Source organism: Microtus pennsylvanicus, chromosome 9 (genome assembly GCF_037038515.1).
Source record: "Microtus pennsylvanicus isolate mMicPen1 chromosome 9, mMicPen1.hap1, whole genome shotgun sequence".
NCBI classification, from domain to species: domain Eukaryota; kingdom Metazoa; phylum Chordata; class Mammalia; order Rodentia; family Cricetidae; genus Microtus; species Microtus pennsylvanicus.
In genome coordinates this window covers 93,371,816-93,389,922 of record NC_134587.1, presented here as the reverse complement: position 1 = coordinate 93,389,922, position 18,107 = coordinate 93,371,816, and the positions used below count along the sequence as shown (strand labels likewise).

Here is an 18,107-nt window from a genome sequence, read left to right as displayed (position 1 = left end):
CGGCTTTTATTAAAGATTTTAATCTTTAGTAAATATATATAAATATTTAGGAATAAACTTAAAATACATGGTGTCTTAGGGTTTTTATTACTGTGAAGAGACACCGTGACCAAGGCAACTCATGTAAAGAAAACGTTTCATTGGGATGGCTTGCTTACAGTTTCAAAGGTTTAGTCCATTATCAACATGGTGGGGACATGTGGGCAGACATGGTACTGGAAAGGTAGCTATTGAAAGATTGCCTTAAAATATTTTTAATATCTTTGTTGTATTCTTTTAATCTAGTGGGCAATCATAGTTTAATTAGAATATATATATATATATATATATATATACATACATACAGAACTGGAATAATGTGAATATATTTAAAAATTTGAGGCTGGAAAGATGGCTTGATGCATAAAGGCAGCTACCTCTAACTCTAACAACCAAAGCTCAGTCCTCACAAGTCACAGGTTGGAAGGAAAAAAATCCAAAATCCATAAATTGTCCTCTCACTTCTACATGTGCACTGTGGTGTGCATGTCCAAGTGTGGGCATATACACACATGCACACACACAATAAAAACAAATAAATAAAATGTAATAAAAATATCACGTTGGGGGATATTATTTTGAGGTGTGTGACTTTCGTTTATGCTGCACTTGTTTAACTCTGTAAAGCTGTGCTTCTTTGCTGATCTAAAACACCTGATGGTCCTAATGAAGAGCTGAATGGCCAATAGTGAGGCCTGAGCAAGAATAGGTAGGGCTGGCAGGCAGAGAGTATAAAGAAAAGGAGAAATCTAGAAGAAGAGAAGTAGCAAGCAACAAGAGAACATTTGGAGGAAGATGTCATGGGCCAGCTACCCAGCCACCCAGCCAGCTATGGAGGAAGATTGAAAGTGAAATATACAGAAGTCAGAAAAGGAAAAAGCCCAGAGGCAAAAAGTAGTTAGAATAATTTAGGTTAGAAAAGCTGGAAAGAAACAAGCAAAGCTAAGGCAGGTATTAATAATTAAGAATAAGTCTCCACCTGTGATTTTTTTGGGAGCTGGGGGGGGGGCGCAAAAGCCAAAAGAGTAAAACTTCACACAAAATATTAACATGCTTTTAGCATAAAATTAATGTAAAACATGTTAACATATATTAGCATAAAATTTGTTAAAGAAATTTTAAACAAACTCAGTTACTAAACAGTAGCGTGCAATTTATTTGGAGAGTAATAATGGTGGACAGTATGAATAAAATATAGCAATTTAATCAACTAGAAGCAAAATAATTTCTGATACTTCTGATCAAAACATGGTAGCAAGTTTTACTCCCCTCTATTACTTTGAGAGATGGGAACCATATTTCAACTATAGTAGCAGATAATATGAAACGTTTAAAATATCTAATCAAAGCATTTGGATGAGAATAATAGTATCATATATTTAGTAAGATGGAAGAATAAAAAAGAAAGACACCAATGTAAAGTTTTAATGAGCAATTATCTCTGAGGTCTTTATTAATCTTTACTTATACTTACTCATGACTGTCAAAAGAGAGAGACATTTGCTAAAACTGCCTTTAGAACTAACATTTACTAAACAATATATAAGACTTCAAATTTTTGCTATACTGCAAGAAGGACATAATGTTTGTTATATCTGTATGTTTACTGTATTTCACAATGCAAAATGTTAACCAATGTAGTCAGCAGAGTCATATTGTAGCTATGACGGACAGTTTAGTGGCAGGCTAGAGAACTGCTTCATAAAGAACAGAATCCTTCAGGAACCTGAAAATCAGAGTTCCTCTATTCCAGTCAAGCCCTGTTGCCTTCCTTCACTAAGACAGCAATTTTTTCCAACTGTTGTTATGGAAGGTATTTTCTGGAAGCAATCTTGCACAGGAGAAATAAAAGGAAATGTATTTCCAAGATTTTAGGATTGTAGTTCGTGTATAGAATAAATTAAAACGGGAGAGTTGCCAGGGGACACAAATATAAACAGAATTACACAGAAAAAAGCCTGTTGTTATTTTCTTTTGATGATTTAGATGGAGCATACACATATACAGGAGATGAACTAGCTACCCATTATGACTCTAGAAGATGCTAGTCTGAACCAATTACAGCTACTTTAAAGGTAGATTCTTGACAGCATCACACTTTGCTTATATAAGAAATTGTATCATTTCCTATGCTTGCTTTAAAACACATTCATATGTATTTATATGCTGTGTTAAAGATAATTCTACAAATCTTCATCATCCATTGAAGTTTGAGCCCTATTATTCTTAGTCAATGCTTTTTCCTCTAACTACTGCATTTGGAGGGGACCATGGAGATGCGACTTGATGATAAATAGTGCAGCAATTTGACGGAAATGGTGCCTGAAAGATTCTTTGTGTTGAGATGAATTCATTTCCTTTCTTTTTAAATCCAAAACAATTGACAGCGAAAATAATTTCCCCATTAAATTAGCAAATTTTTGTTTTATTTCATAAGAAATTTCATTATTATCTAAGTTTGAAATATGCAAATGATTGTCATTTTCTTATGACAGATTTGGGAATATTAATTTTTCAAGTATTTTATATGATAGTTTAGTTAAGTCTACCCGGGATAGTAATGCAAATTATCCTAGTTAAGTTTAGAAATACAGTATAATAAGAACGATCACACTTTGTTTTAAATGTTGGCTGCTAGATCATTTTACAGATATTTAGTGGTTCAATAGCATATTTTTGCCTTTTTTATGTCAGCTAAATTTAACGATTAGTATGACAGATCATACAAGAATGTACAACATAATATTTAATTATTATTAAAAACAAAGTTGGTATATCTATAATGCTCAGCTTTATTTTCTCGTGCCTTATTAACCTAATTGTATGTAGTTCCCTCAGTAAGACAGAATTGTTAGATGAAAATGCACAATAATTATAGTTTGTGTAGATTATTTTAGCTTTGAGTTTCTTTTGATTATAATACTGAGGTCTAAACCTAAGGCTCCACTTCTGGGGAAGCACCTGGTATGAAGCCACAGCTCCCCAATTCACCGTTTTCCCTCCACTTTTTCAGTTTGATAACATCTAAATTTCCTAGGCTAGCCTGCCACCTACTCTGCAGCCCACACTGCAGCTGAACCCGTAATCTTCCTGCCTCAGACTCCTGAGTAGTTGGGATGAAAAACCTGTACCTGTAGGACTATCACTTATTATAAATCTTTCTTATGTTTGGGAAAGTGCTTTATTCACTTGAGAAGGGAATTTAGTAGGATACACAAGAGTACGGTACATGTAGACCATAAGCATGGAGAATAATGAAATATCAAGGTATATACTATTATGCATATGGTGGCCTGTTGAGTACTGGAAATAAATAATCTGGTAGAGTTTTAATTTTAAATGGAACTCTAACGCTATAGTGTTGAATTAGGAAAATCCAATCTTGTTTTTAATGCTTTTTTTGTTCTTTAATAGTTTCTAGATAGACATTATTATCTATAGTTGATAGTAATTTAGTCATTCCACTAAGTTCATTTATTAAAATCTCATTATATCAAATTAAGCTGTCAATTCCCACTAATGTAATTACAAATTAATCAGGTGTGAAACTTGTTACAAAGTAGAGAGACTTACCATAGTTGTTTCTGCAATGGAGCCAAAGCTGTTTATGAATATGTTGCATGTTACATTAACCGGAGGCCCTGGAAAAAGAGAAGAATATTATAGAGGCTGATGGATGCCTACCTAAAATATGTCCAAGTCATTCTGTGCTTTTCATTATTGTAAAAAAAAAAAAAGAGTTTTTTTTTTGTATGTGCACAGATGCACATTCCTGCACTTAGTGAAAACTCTCAAGGTTGGTATGATGTCCTTTGAACATAAATACTGTGTCATATATAAAAATGTATTCTAGTGAATATAAAGACTGCATATTGTGGAGGTCTATTTTCATGCCCTAGAAAGACCAAATGCAACCAATCCTGGCTGATCTCGGACTTTGTACAAGCAAGAAGGAAATGAGAAGGCAGAGTCAATATTTTAACCTAGAATTAGTAGCTGATTACTGACTGTCTGATGAGGATAGTCACATGATGAAGTTAGTCACATGATGAAGACAGTCACATGAGGAAGATAGATAGTCACATGATGAAGATAGTCACATATGAATCACTTTAGAGAAATTCTTCTGTTCTTTTCCTCAGAATATTTTTCTGTCTCTGCATGTCTTCTAAAACTTTGTTGAAAATAGGAAGCATTACATAAGCTATGGTGATATATATCTAGACAATGTGTCATGGTACACCTTCAGTCCCAAACACGCTTTTACCTCCAATTCACAGTTTTTATTGCTTTTAGATTGTATTCTTTGTTGGTCAGCAATTTACAGTGATTTCTAGTCACTGATTTTTCTTTTTTCTGTGAGCTTTAAGGTCAGAATGGTTGGAGAGTGGTTTCTTGAGTTTCTTGAGCCTGTAATTATGTACTCAGTCAGGGAGTGTCATTTTCTTTGAGGAACAGCTTCTACGCTCAGGAAGATATTACTCTCTATCTTATCTTTCTGTTCCTAGCACAGGGCCCAGACTCCGTCAGAATGGTCTTCTCTTCAGTGTCCTCTGGGTGTACACATAGCCCTCAGCCCTGTATAACTTCCACAGTTGTCAGAACATAGGAGAGCTTTTCCAAGTTTCATAAGCTTCTCATACCTCAGGTTTGTTTAGTATACTGAACAGACTCTTACTTGCAGTTGGGAACAATAGAGAGCAAATCCAGCTTCTGATTGTTTTCAACAAATGTCCAGAGAATCATGACATTCCCCAAATATGGTCTAAGGCAAGGAATTATAATCTTCTGTCATGACAGTATGGACAGGCCACACAATGACAACCCTCTCTAGATATCCTATCTAAAGAGCGACCAGCGCTGCTTGTTCTCGTAGAAGCTGCTGCAATGGTGCATTTCAGACTACTATAAACCTGGGCATGAAACCAAGTTTAAATACATTCTGGTGTTAAAGAATTCCATCAATTTTCTTGAATAAACACTTCTCAGACTGTTACGAGCATGTGCTTTATTTTTAGGATTCTAAAAGCTAATTTTGATGATTCTGCCAATGTTTTATTGAAAGAGAAGATTCCTTGCTTAACAATTATCCAATCCCTTTTCAATGTCTGATTGCAGTCACCATAAAGTCAAGGAATTTTATTATTATTAGGTTCAGTTACTCACTTCCTCACTAAATTTCTAAAGCCTGTGTAGAGCAAATGGAAGATTCACAGAGAGACACTGATGTACCAGAGCTAGATCTGGGATCAGTTAACTCTTAACTTCTTACCAAGTACAAGATATTATTTACTCCAAGATAATCCAGGAGTGGGCAATATTATACCACTTATTCATCAAGATATCCAAGTTATCAAATGCCAAAGAGGCCATTTTAGGTGCTATAAGTAGCACCGTCAGGTCAAATTTTAAAAATCATATTTTCTTACTCTATGTTCTTTCCCCTAATATTCTTTACATAATGTTCTACAAACATTCAATTATCTGGCCCCAAGTTTTGTAATTAGCTGATAATTATGTAAATGAAACATTTTGTTGTATATGTTAAATTTCTCTGCTTTAAAATTTATTTAAATTAATTTTATAAAAATATACAAGCTAACATATGAGAATAATTTATTTTATTTCCTTAGTTAATACATAAGAGTAAATTTATTTTCAAGTTTAGTATAGAAAAATAGCCTCTAAGCCTATCTTTATCTTTCTTTTTATAGAAAAATAATCATTAACTCTTTAAACAGATTTGTTGGAAACTTGGGGGATGACTGTGTGGGTAAAAGTATGTGCTATGCAAAGATAAGGACCTGAGTTCCAATCCTAAGTACCCAAATAAAATCATCTAGACATACATGTATGTACCTGCAGCCCCAACGTTGATGGGTGGAGACTAGTGGGTTTCAGGAACTCTCTGGTCATTATAGCCTAAACAGCTAACTCTCAGTTCAGTGAGAGACTTTCTCTCAAGGCAATATAGGACAAAATCATATAGAGAGACACTTAATACCCACTTCTGATTCCTACATTTGAGTATATGGTATGTACATCTGCATACAACACACACACACACACACACACACACACACACACACACACACACCAACAATAAGAACAGAAAGGAGAGAGATTCTTTGTGTATTTACCTAAAGTAATCTAAATGAGGTAATTAATGGTGTAGGTATATGTTCTGATGCTCACACAGAAGCTAAAGACTGAATCTTCTCTTCATACCCCAAACACAAAAATATTTTTGATATCTTATTACCTGCACAGATTTAAATTATCATTTTATGTTATATTCATTTTCTAAAATTATTGTAGCAATGAAAATATTCTCCAAGTGTCTTGTTAACTTATACACATGTTCTGAGTGTGGTATTACCACCCCTAGTTGATCAGGGGTTTGAATATAAAGGTTTATGTATGTCATAAGGGAACAAATTTGTATTCACAGAAGAGCAATGTTCAGAGGAAAAGTAGGTCAGAATTAGGTCAATTTACAAAGAGTTGGGAAAACAAAGGAAGCCAGAAAAATACCTAATTTAATTTCATTTTTTATAGATCCTTTTTTCGAAATTGATAATTGTATTGTTTTCCACATAGCTTCCTCCATGTGTGTCATAACCACAGGGTCTGAAATATCTAGATTATCCATCTGTCTATGTATGCAACTCTTTAGATACTATAGCAGTTTCATTTTCCTTGGTCCTATAACCCAATATATTTTTCTTTATAACATAGCAGACAACCTGGTTAAAATGTGTGCTGCCAACAGTGCACTGGGAAATGTTCCCACTGCCTTGTTTCATGGGATGCTTTTCCATGGTGCCCATTTCTTCTTTGGAGGTTCATTTCTTCATTTTAATTGAAGATGTCTTCTGTTAACTTTTGATGGAGTACATAAGACTCTTATGCCTTAAAGCTCCCTTCCCTACAGATGCATTTTTTTTGTATTTCTCTCATTCTTAATATGTAGTTAGGTTTTCTTATAAAAATTGAAAGTGGGAATACTGTTTTGTTTGTAAATTTTGAAGTTCCTCCTCACTTCCCAACACTGCTGTAGAAAATTACAAGATGATGATTCGTGACCTTTGCGAATGACCTAACGTTCTTTCTAAAATAGTGTCAGCAAGGGGACCAATGCCATATTCATGACTTGTGCATGTTCACACTGTTACAATAATTTTAGATAGCAAATGTGGCATAAATCCAAAATTCTAACTATGTGAAGGTAATATGATTTAAAAATAATTTTGTGTTTGGGGTATGGGTGGTTGCATAAAAATGATTCAATCTTTATCCTCTGTGTGAGTATAAAAACACATGCCTACAACATTAAATTTTTTGTTTCTGAAACCCACACCAATTGAAGGCTAAGCTTTGGAGCCCAGTCATATTGAGTCCATCTACCAAACACTCTCATACCTTTGGCTCAGGAAACAAACCAAAGAGAAGTTTGAGAGACTGCAAGAGTCAAACACTCAGTGCATTTGCTGTGGGGTCATGATTGCTAGCAATATCAGAAGCAGCATACAAAAGTCTCACCACCATGACTCTCCAAATGTGAACTGACTAAACAGGCATTAATGGAATCCCAAGGCAGATAGGAAAAGTTCCATAAATTCTCGACCCTACACAAAAAATAATAAGCAATGTGTAAAGCTGTTAGTGGGAGAGTCATTTCCAGGGAAAAGAACAGTAAATGGCTCTCTAGTGTTAAGCGGTCAGCCCGGAAAATATACACCCAATTAATAATATGATCGAACAGTTTCTATTTAGGAATATATGTATATTTATGTTTATATACATATATGGATGCAATTCAATTACTCAATAAAAACATAAATTTGAAGAGCATGAATGGTGTATGGTAGGAAGGGTTCAGAGGAGGAAAGGAAAACGAGAAATACTTCAATAATATTATAATCTCAAACATAAAGTTGAAAATAGAAAAATCAAACAAATGAGCAAAAAATATCTTATTGAGATAAATTGAGGTAAATATCCATAGAACCTGTGGTTAGGAAACCCACAGAGACAGCTGACCAGAGCTGGTGGGAGCTCTCTGGCTGGACTGACAGCTGGGGTACCTGCATAGGACCCAACTAGGCCCTCTGACTGTGGGTCATTTCTGTGGCTTGTCCAGTTTGTGGGGCCACTAGCAGTGGAACCAGGATTTATCCTTAGTTCATGAACTGGCTTTTTGGAGATCATTCCCTAGGGAGGGACACCTTGCTCAGCTATGATACAGAAGGGAGGGGCTTGGTCCTGCCTCAATTTGATATGCTTGACTTTGTGGGCTCCTCATTGGAGGAGGCCTTACCCTTTCTGAGGAGTGGATGGGGGTAAAGGGTGGGAGGAAAACAGTGTTGGGAGGAGTGAGGAGGGGACAGAGGGGAAACTGTTTGGTACGTAAATGAAAATAAAAACTTTTAAATAAAGGAAGAGAATAGGGATTTTACTCCACCATTTCTTTATATTTCATCAAAAGGAAAGTGTGACATCACAGTTAAGTGTTAGAGGTAAATTTTTCCTTCACTCTATGTAAGTCTAAAGTGAGGGCCTCTGAACATACACACAGGTGGATGGTATCCTTAAAATTTGGAGGGAGCATTTGGCATTTCCAGGCTCCTAAGGTGTGATTCCACCTAACAGCAAAACACTGCTATTTTCTCTGGCTAATTACAGCAGGAATACAGGTCTCAGGGTCAGTCTTCACTTTCAGACTAATTATGTCATACCTTTTGATTTTCCCTTAAACAGAAAAACACGAATTTGCTAGTGTTGATTTCATTCACTTTAAAATAAAATGCAGATGGAGATGCAAAATAAGATGCAGATACCAGTACTCTGGGGACCACAGCCTGGGGAGCTGCCAAAGGACTCAGGGCCCCAATCATTTGTTGAAATTGAGATAAAGAAAACAGAAGGAGGTAACTTGCTATCCTTGTTTTTATCGAGAAGGGCCTTTGCTGTAAAACTTTGATTTGCACTAGGCATAGAGTAAATGGTAATTTAATTGTTTCTCTAATTAATTTTCGTAGCATCTTTTACGTGTGATTTTAATTCAAAAAAAGTATGAATAATAGCAGAGGAAATAAAATTAGGACAAAATAATTTAAAATTTTCAACTCTAAAGCATTTTTTTAATGAACAAATGTCTCAGGGCACATCTTCATTATCCCACAAAGGTTTAAAGAGTAAATATCATATTACGAGGAGAAACCACTGAAATCGTTGATTTTTTTTCCCTAAAATATGGTAATGCCACTCTCTGTTGAACAGAGATTTGAATATAAAGGTCAAAGAATGTCCTGAGCAAACTAACATGCTTCTACAAAAGAGCAAGGACAAAAAGAAAGATTGCCAGTTAAAGCTCCACAAATACAGTCCATGCCACTCTATGATGTCACCAACAAAATGCAGTAGGCCATTAACAAAGTAAATAGTCATTTTCAAATTTAATGTGAAAATAAAGAAACTTCTGGTGGTCTCGGCTCTAAACTTCATACTTTGTCTTGTCAGATATGTTTTTTGCCTGTGTGTAATCCACACAAATGCTATTTGATATTCAATCAATTAGTTAAGAGTTTATGCATTCTTCCCTATGCAAAAAAGGACAATGAATTCAGGCATCAAATTCTAAATAAGTTTTTAAAAAGTACAATACATACTCATTCAAAAGACATGTGCATATGTAAATAATATTAATATATTTATATCATTTTGAAATATTAAAATAAACATGAATTTGGTTATGAAGGTCAATGTTTTAGATCCAGGACTCTTGTTATGTCAAAGTTTTTGTTATATACTTCATGATCCTCTTGGGGCCTTTATAGATGCTTGATAATGTGACTGTAAGAGTGTGTTGATCAAATTTTGTCATTTTCATTTCCAAAGGTGCCTTTAGGTTCTCCCAGTAACATTCATGAGCATGAATTATAGATACTTGAAGCCATCCATTGCCTCTTTCATCTTACGAACGATATTGAGACCAAGTGAAGTGGTTGCTTCTCTTTCCTTGATGGAAGAGGTGGTGTAGAGCTTAATAAAAGCAGCAATGTGGTGAATCTTTAAAAAAAAGAAAGAAAGAAAGAAAAAAGAAAAAAATATCATCTTGACACAAGCTAGAGACACCCTGAAAGGGGAAACCTCAACTGAAAAATTGCCTCTATCAGATGGGCCTATGATTATTATGCCCAAATCTGCGAAGTCCCCCAAAAGCCAACAAGGAGACGGAGTAAAAACAAAGAGTCTTTATTTTATGCAAGTTTGCAACCTTGGTCTCTCCGCATGTCTAACAGAGTGGAATAAATGGAGAGTCCCAAACTCAGTTAGAGTTGGGTTTTTATAGTAGTAAAGGTGGGGGTGAGAGGTTTCTGAGGTTTAGAACATCTGATTGGCTGTTTAGGGGTGTCTTGGTAAGTGTGTGCTGGTAGGTGGTTCTATCTACAGCAGTTGGAATGTTAGGCATTTCTTTTGTATGGTCTGTTCTTGGGTGGTGCTCAGGTAATCTTAGTTTATTGTCCTTCCTGCAACCAGGTATTGCTTCAGGGTAAACTACTGAGACTTAGGCTTCCATTAAACTTATCAATGGCTGAGTCTTACTCTATCAGGTGATAATGGTTGGAAGTAAAGAACTTCCTTTGGATGATCTGTTCATATTTAGCTTATCATGGCTGGCTCCTACAGGGGTAAGTCTTTGGTACATTTTTTTAAACTAATGATTGATATGGGAAGATCAATTGTAGATGATGTCAACCCTGGACGGGTGTCCTATGTTATATAAAAAAGCAAGCTGAACAAGCCAGTAAGTAAGCATCATTCCTGCATGCTCTTTGCTCTGGTTTCTGTCGCCAAGTTTCTGCCTTGGCTTCCCTTTGTTTTGGACTGTCGCCTCTATGCCGTGACTTCTCTCATTGCCACATTGCTTTAATTATTGATATTTCATCAAAGCAAACTAAAATAACTAGAACAAGGATGTATCCTTACACTGTTGTGGAATCCCTAATTTTACTGAGTAATGAAAGTTTGGGAGGGTGGGATTTAGGAGATTTTTGTAATGGCATGAGAGTAATAAAGAATGGGCCCAGCTGAGGACAGTGAGCATGGAGAGAGAATCAAAGAACGAGATAAATACAGCATGGTCATGCTTTAAATAAACTATGTTCTACCCATAAAACTTGAACAGGTCAGAGGAGCCAGCAATTTTGGAGTTTCCTTTTTATCTTAAGTATCTTTAGAAAACTTTTATGGAGTATGAAACTCTGAGAAGATGGTAAATCTACTTGCTATCACTGGCGGCACCTGTTTAACAGCCCTTGGCCAATCTGTTACTTCTCTGTGCCAATGTGAAAGCTGTTATATCCATCCAATACACCCCTATGTTTAGCAACAGAGCAAATAACTGCTACAGCATCCATATGGCCAACTGTGCTTTTAAATTGTTCATTACCGTCCACATCCTTGGCCTGAAAAGCAAATGACAGTAGTTGCAGATGTTTTCAGTGGCAATCTCTCTTTTAAATGTCCCTTAAAGACATAGAACATGGCTTTTAAGTTTAGAAATGAAGGAAAAGCAGAATATCAAAGTGCAATTCAGACACTTGGTGGAGATGTTATTTTTAATCACAGTGGAGAAAGTGTTCATTGGGCCAGTGTAGAACAAACAACGCAAATTTTCATAAGAATGACTCTAAGGATTTTGTAACAGAATTCTGTACCAAAGCTTTACCCTTCTTAAAGACAGTATAATTAAAGATGAAAAATAACCCAACCTAGAGATTTGTTTTTATTTTAGCTAAATGAATATACATGTCATTTGGGAGAACTCTCTTTTTTCTTAAATGAGCAAAATATTCTTCATGACTATAAATACAGATTTATAATTTGTACTTTAGGAATAAAAATAGAAATTCATTTATTCTATTCACAGAAATGCAGTTCCAATTTTTTTCAGATGGCTGTTGTAAGATAGGTGTATGTGTCGGCGATCCCTAGAGTTTTGCAGGATTCTCTCCTGTATTTCTGTAGGGAACGGCTACAAGACATGGCATGTTAGGTAGAGATCAAGTGGGAAGTGCATTATACAGTGAGAAATATGATGAGGTTTAAGATCCAGGAAAGAACAGGGAGTGTGTGCTTTTCTGTTCCTAACCCATAGACATGGAATTTGAGGAACACTCTTCTCAGGAGGATACACAAAGAAGGATTTCAGATTGCAACCAATGTGGGGAACAAACAAAACAAAGTAGCACCAGAGATTCGTTACACTTTGATCAAATAAATAATTGTATGGAGGGTAATGGGAGTCAAGTTCCTGCTCTTAGATGAGAAAATATGAAAACTGAGAAACTGATATAAACTTTATAGACCTGTAAATATCAATGTAAAACCAAGGTCTTCAGTGATCACTTAAAAAAGTAAATACAAAAATATCTGCAAACATGTGTATGTAATGTTTGTGTATATTTAGTTAGATATATCTCTTATATGTATATATATCTTAATGGGTAACAATGTGAAAGTTATCAGTAATGATAAATATCAATATAAACTATGTTTGGTAATATGCAACCTATAATAATATAGCCAAGATAAACTTATACAGCCAAGATAAACTATAAAGAAAATACAGTTGAGGAAATACTTGACAAATGAGAGGTAAGTTATATTCTTCTAAGTAACTGAAAAAAATACTTTAATGCCAAAGTATTTTTAGATGTCTGATTGTTTTCTAATTAGAGAGAAAGAACGGGGTATGGATTTGAGCAGGTGGGGAGATTGGGAGGACATGGGATCATTCAAGAGAGTGGAAACTTATGAGAATATAGTGTATGAAAAGCATACTTTCAATTTTAAAAAAATGAAGAGATGTTTCAGACAGTGATTGTAAACTGGATAGCACTATTAAGGAATCATTATTATTTAAATAGCTGATGAAGTATAATTGGGAATTTGGAAGTTAGATGGAAGTGATATCTTCATGCTATGTTGCTAGTTGTAGTGGTTATCAAAGCTAATGGTCTTGCTTCTAGTAACGGATTGAGTGTCATGATTTCAGATCACTAACTTGCAGTGAAGTAGATTAATTTTAAAAGGTGGGTTTTTTATTGTATTTGTTATTTTGATTATTTGAGAATGTTTTGAACTTAAAAGCTAGATAATTACTATATAAATAGTAATTTAAAGGTAAGTCAATGGACTGCAAGGACCCCAATCAATATATCTGTATCACAGCTCCTCCATTTAAGAATTAGGGACTATCATAGAAGAAAGGATGAAAATATTTTAAGATCCAGAGGATCAACACATCATCTGTAGGCACAGTCTTTCCTAGAATGTCAATGGATATGATAACATTGAAGGGGCATGTCTTGCTGCCCCACTTCTATGCAAAGAACTAGAGGAAACTAACAACTGCTGGGAAGAGAATCGACATTCCCTGAAGTGAGCATGCTTGTTGGTTGTCAAGTGGAGAGTGTTAGGCCCTGGAACATATATGCACGATCAACAGTAACAGACTCCACAGAATGTATTTATACATGTGTGCATATCTACATGAAACAAGAGTAATTTAAATATTTGTGTGTTTACACATATCTATCTGCAACACAGTAATTAAAAGAGGCTATCTAGGTGAGACTTTCGGGGCTTAGGAGTGATTAGAGCAGGGGTAACTGTGAGGGGCTGGAAGGATAAAAGGTAATACAAAAGTGATTCTATTTTAATTAAAACATTTTAAAAAATAAAAGTAGAACAAAACTATAATATACTTTGACTATGTAGACATATATAATTTTAGAAAAGTATCTTCCTCAATAGACAGTGTCACAATGATCTTACAATATGTAGACATACAAAGAGAAAGCTGTTTCCCCAAAAGAGCAAGAAAAATTGTGTTTTGGTACACAGGAATAGCTCAAAATAAGAAAATAATATTCTTTTTTTTGTTTGTTTTTTTTATTGATAAAAGAAGAATAAAGAAAAAAAAACAAATTTCCACCTCCTCCCAGCCTCCCCTTTCCCTCCCCCTCCTCCCACTCTTCTCCCCCTCCTCCCACTCTTCTCCCCTAATATTCTTAAAATATTCAGCTAATATAACAAAATATGTAGGTATAATACATTAAGTGTTATTCTATAGATAGCATATATATATAATATTATCTATGCATATTTACATATAAGTAAACAGAGTCAGACGAACACTAGCAGTGTTCATTGATTTGTAATACATTCAGAAAGGTATTAATTTATAAATACCACAAGTAAAGAGAAATCACAAGGACACTATGAAAACAAGTAATGTCATTTCTATCTTTCAAAAGAGTCAACATTAGAGATAAAATAAGATATCAACAGGTATAAAATAAATATTTGTGAGGACTTGAGAATTGAATGTTTATTGACAATACTCTCTGCTGAAGTCCAAATCATAATAAAGATCATGAAAGGCCAATGGAACAAGTCAAGATTAGTAACAACGAAAAGAAGTAAGTTTCAAGAGTGTCTGCTAGAATATTTTAGTTAAATGCAATGTTACTATAATATGATTAATCTGTTATTTGCTGTTCAATTGTTCTATTAAGATTGCTTCAAGTTTCAAATGATACCAGAAAAAATTTTGCTTCACTAAAGAAGATCTGGAAACAGTTTTTATTGTCTAGGGATAATTGTATTGCCAAATAAAAGTGAGAATTAATTAATGTATCAAAGAAGATGGGAGGAAGTTCATAATTTGCTTAATGGCATAAAAAGTAAAAGACTTTTAAATTAAACTGACAGATGAAATAAAGTATTATATCAATACAAATGAAGACTGAGCGGAGCAGGAATGAGTAAAAGGACCTCAGAATCATTCTCCTTCCTCATTTCCTGTGAAACAAGCTTGTTCTTAGTTGGCATCAGGACAGTTTGAAACATTATAAATAACTTTGTTGACAATTAGTACAAACAAGATACTTTCTGGTGCCTCCAGACTAAAGCCTTCTTCCCATCATTGGCAAGCCTTGTGCATCAGGAACATCCCACATTACTGTACTGAAACGATGTGAGTAAGGGAAGGAGGCTTTGTTTGGCTCACAGTTTCAGGGTACACAATCCATGACGGCAAGGAAAGTTTGGCTGGGACCAGCTTGGTCCAGGTGGCAGGAATTTAATGCATGGCTTCCTCACAAGTCTTCAGAAAAGCAGAGAGCTCAGGTCAGGCTAAATTGTTTAATTCCAGCCACCCTGCCTCCAGTTAGACATTACCAGCTGGAAGTTATAGCACATCCCACAAGCTGGAGACCAAGTGCGCAAACACTTGTGTCTTTAAGGGGTATTCCACAGCCAGGCCATTGTAAGGGGCAAAACTCAACAGCGAACACCAAGCAAAGGCCTGGCTCATCCTTTCCTTTCCAATTTCATTTTCTAGAGAAAAAATATTCTTAAAAAATGAAAGAGTGAAAAGGAAAAGAGTTGAGGGAGAAATACAAAAGCTGCAACAATGTCTACGACAATCAACTTGATTGCTCTGAACTAAGTGGCATTTTACCACTCACAAGAAATTTGGTGGTTTGATATGAATGAATAATATTAATAAATCTGATTTTTCCTATGCAATTTTAAAATTTGGAATTTTAGTGTAGCAAATCTATACTTATGATGAGGATGTATAAATGATATAAAGATAATATGCTATTTATAAATTTGTATAGCCTGTGAAAACTGCACAACACAAAGCTAGAGCTGTAGGGCAAAGTAGGGGCTCTAGTCCATCAATTATGATAAATTAACTATTTTAATATAAGATGCCAATAGCAAACAAACTATCAGGATGGATGACTATGCATCAAATAACCCATATTCTCTAAAACATAGATTGTTCTAACAAGTGCCTAAATTTTACAACAAAAGTTTCTAGGCAAACCAGAGCTCAAAAAATATGTTCATTTAATTCCCATCCTGAAAATTAAAAAGGAATTTATTATTTCTTCTGGTTGCTTCTGGTTTATAGAAATAGAAATAAAATCTGGACTACTGATGCTAAACTTTTGCTCCAGGCAGTGAGATAACAGATAGGCATTAATACACACACACACACACACACACACACACACACACACACTCCTCTAGCAAAAAGCTGATGTAAGACATACAGGTATTTAGAAACCAGGCATGGTGGAAAACACCTATAATACTACCTTATTGACACTGAGGCAGGACAATAGCCATGAGCATGACAGTGGCTTTGGCTATATGGAATACACAGCAAGGCCTCGTCTCAGAAAAACCAAAACCAACCAAATAATAAATAACTATTAAGGAAAGAACAGTACTGTTTGTCCACACCAGGCACATTATGCTTTCTTTAAACATGAACACGGCTTTTCTCTTGCAGGCACAGCTCTTATTAATACAGTATTTCAAAGACTATTGGAAATAAGTGCTAGAGTTTCTGGCAGAATCAATTTGAAAACTTCACTTCTTTAAGCACACCACACCCGAGGAAGTACACAGAATAGCTACCTTTGAAGTTAGGCCTGATTCTTGCATCGTACCCTGATGTCCGCCCCATTAGTTTGTCCAGAAAATCCGAAGGGGACATTGGAGCGCTGCGAGGTCTTGCACTGTTCGTTTCCTTTGTGGCGACCAAACTGCAGATGAAAAGAAAATGAGAGACTTTACAAACAGAAGTCAGATACTGCTTCCTAGAAGAGTCAAATGTGAAGTAAGAATATCTTTGGCAAGAACACCAAAGGAAACTTAAATGCCACACAGTGAACATTATGAGACAAATATTTATGAATTTATGACAAATGCTTATTAATAAAATGTTACATATATTCTTTCATTTGTTAGTGGTGGCTTCATGTTGTATTAAACCTGGAGACAATCTATTCAAAATTTTCAAGCTTTCAGAATCTGTTTACGCATACGTGATGTCAGACTGCCATTTTGGCTAAAGGTATCCTTAGTACTTGAGGTATAAAAATATGAAAGTGCAGCTGTGATGTGTAATTTTCATTGCTTCTATTGAAACAAAACTCCCGCCTTTTAGATTTTGTACATTTTGCTCAGCAGTAATGCAACTATTATAAATATGTAGATAATATTGTTCTTCATTCAGTTAAAATGCCTCCTGTATTAATAGCAATTTGTTCAATTCATTTACTTATAGTTGTATGCTGTTTCTCTGTTGTATAAATTTTGTTAACATATCCTCCCCATCAGAGATTGAAGCAGTTGGCAAAGTTGACCCTAGCCCTTACCAGCTGTAGCATTTGGAAGAACAGGCCCTTAAACCTCACCTGGGCAACACAATTGTGCAAACCCTGTTGGTGGATGTCTGGGTGAGCCAGCCCTGAAGTGGTAGGCATGGGAAACTGCCCCCACTACTTCTCTGTCAGCGATGGTGTGGGTGGAGAAAAGAAACCCCCCTTTTCTCCCTTCTTTCCCTTACCAGTTGCAGCGCTCAGGAAAGCAGACCTGATCCTCCCTGGTCTTGTTATCAGAGTGTAGGTGACCCAGCTCCAAAGTTTCAAACAAGGGAGCGCTGTGTCCGTTACTCCTCTCACACATATTGGCACAGGTAGAGGACAGATGCCCCACTCACCCAATCATTAGTGCATGAGACAGATGGAGGACCTGGTCCTGGGCTCAGAAATGTAGCATTGCTCCAGCCCCTCACCTGGCACAGCACTCGGAAGAGCTGCCCATGCACCTCACTTGGACAACACAGTAGCGCTGGCTTGATGGTGCAGGTTGGGTAGAGCCCATCCTGAGGACATGTGAGCAGGAGAATTGGACCCACCGCTCCCTCATTGCTGCGAGGGTGACTTAGCCAGGGTAATGCTGGAGAGCTCACTCAAGTGGTGAGGGCAGGGGAGAACTGGTGAGCTGACCAACCCTGTGGCTGCCTAGATTCAAGCCAGGGTTGCGACTTGGCCTATGGCCACGTTCACCCCATCTGTGTGATATGCTGGACCATGTGAAGGGGCCTGGCACGAAGAACCAAAGCTGCAGGATCTCCACAACACAGAGCCACAACAGCAGGATATCCAAGAAAAGTCCTAGTGAGGGCCCAG

The 18,107-nt window shown here is 36.0% G+C and overlaps 1 protein-coding gene across 3 annotated transcripts in view; it reads right to left on the bottom strand.

Annotated features, from left to right (window-relative positions):
- Nucleotides 1-18,107, bottom strand: part of Glra3 (glycine receptor alpha 3) — a 140,221-nt gene that overhangs the window by 83,090 nt on the left and 39,024 nt on the right. For all 3 annotated transcript variants that reach the window (XM_075986787.1, XM_075986789.1, XM_075986788.1), the window contains exons 2-3: nt 16,549-16,676; nt 3,613-3,680 (exon numbers count right to left, since the gene is read on the bottom strand). In XM_075986787.1, coding sequence (XP_075842902.1) covers nt 3,613-3,680; nt 16,549-16,676 — 196 coding nt within the window. The remainder of the gene's footprint in view (nt 1-3,612; nt 3,681-16,548; nt 16,677-18,107) is intronic.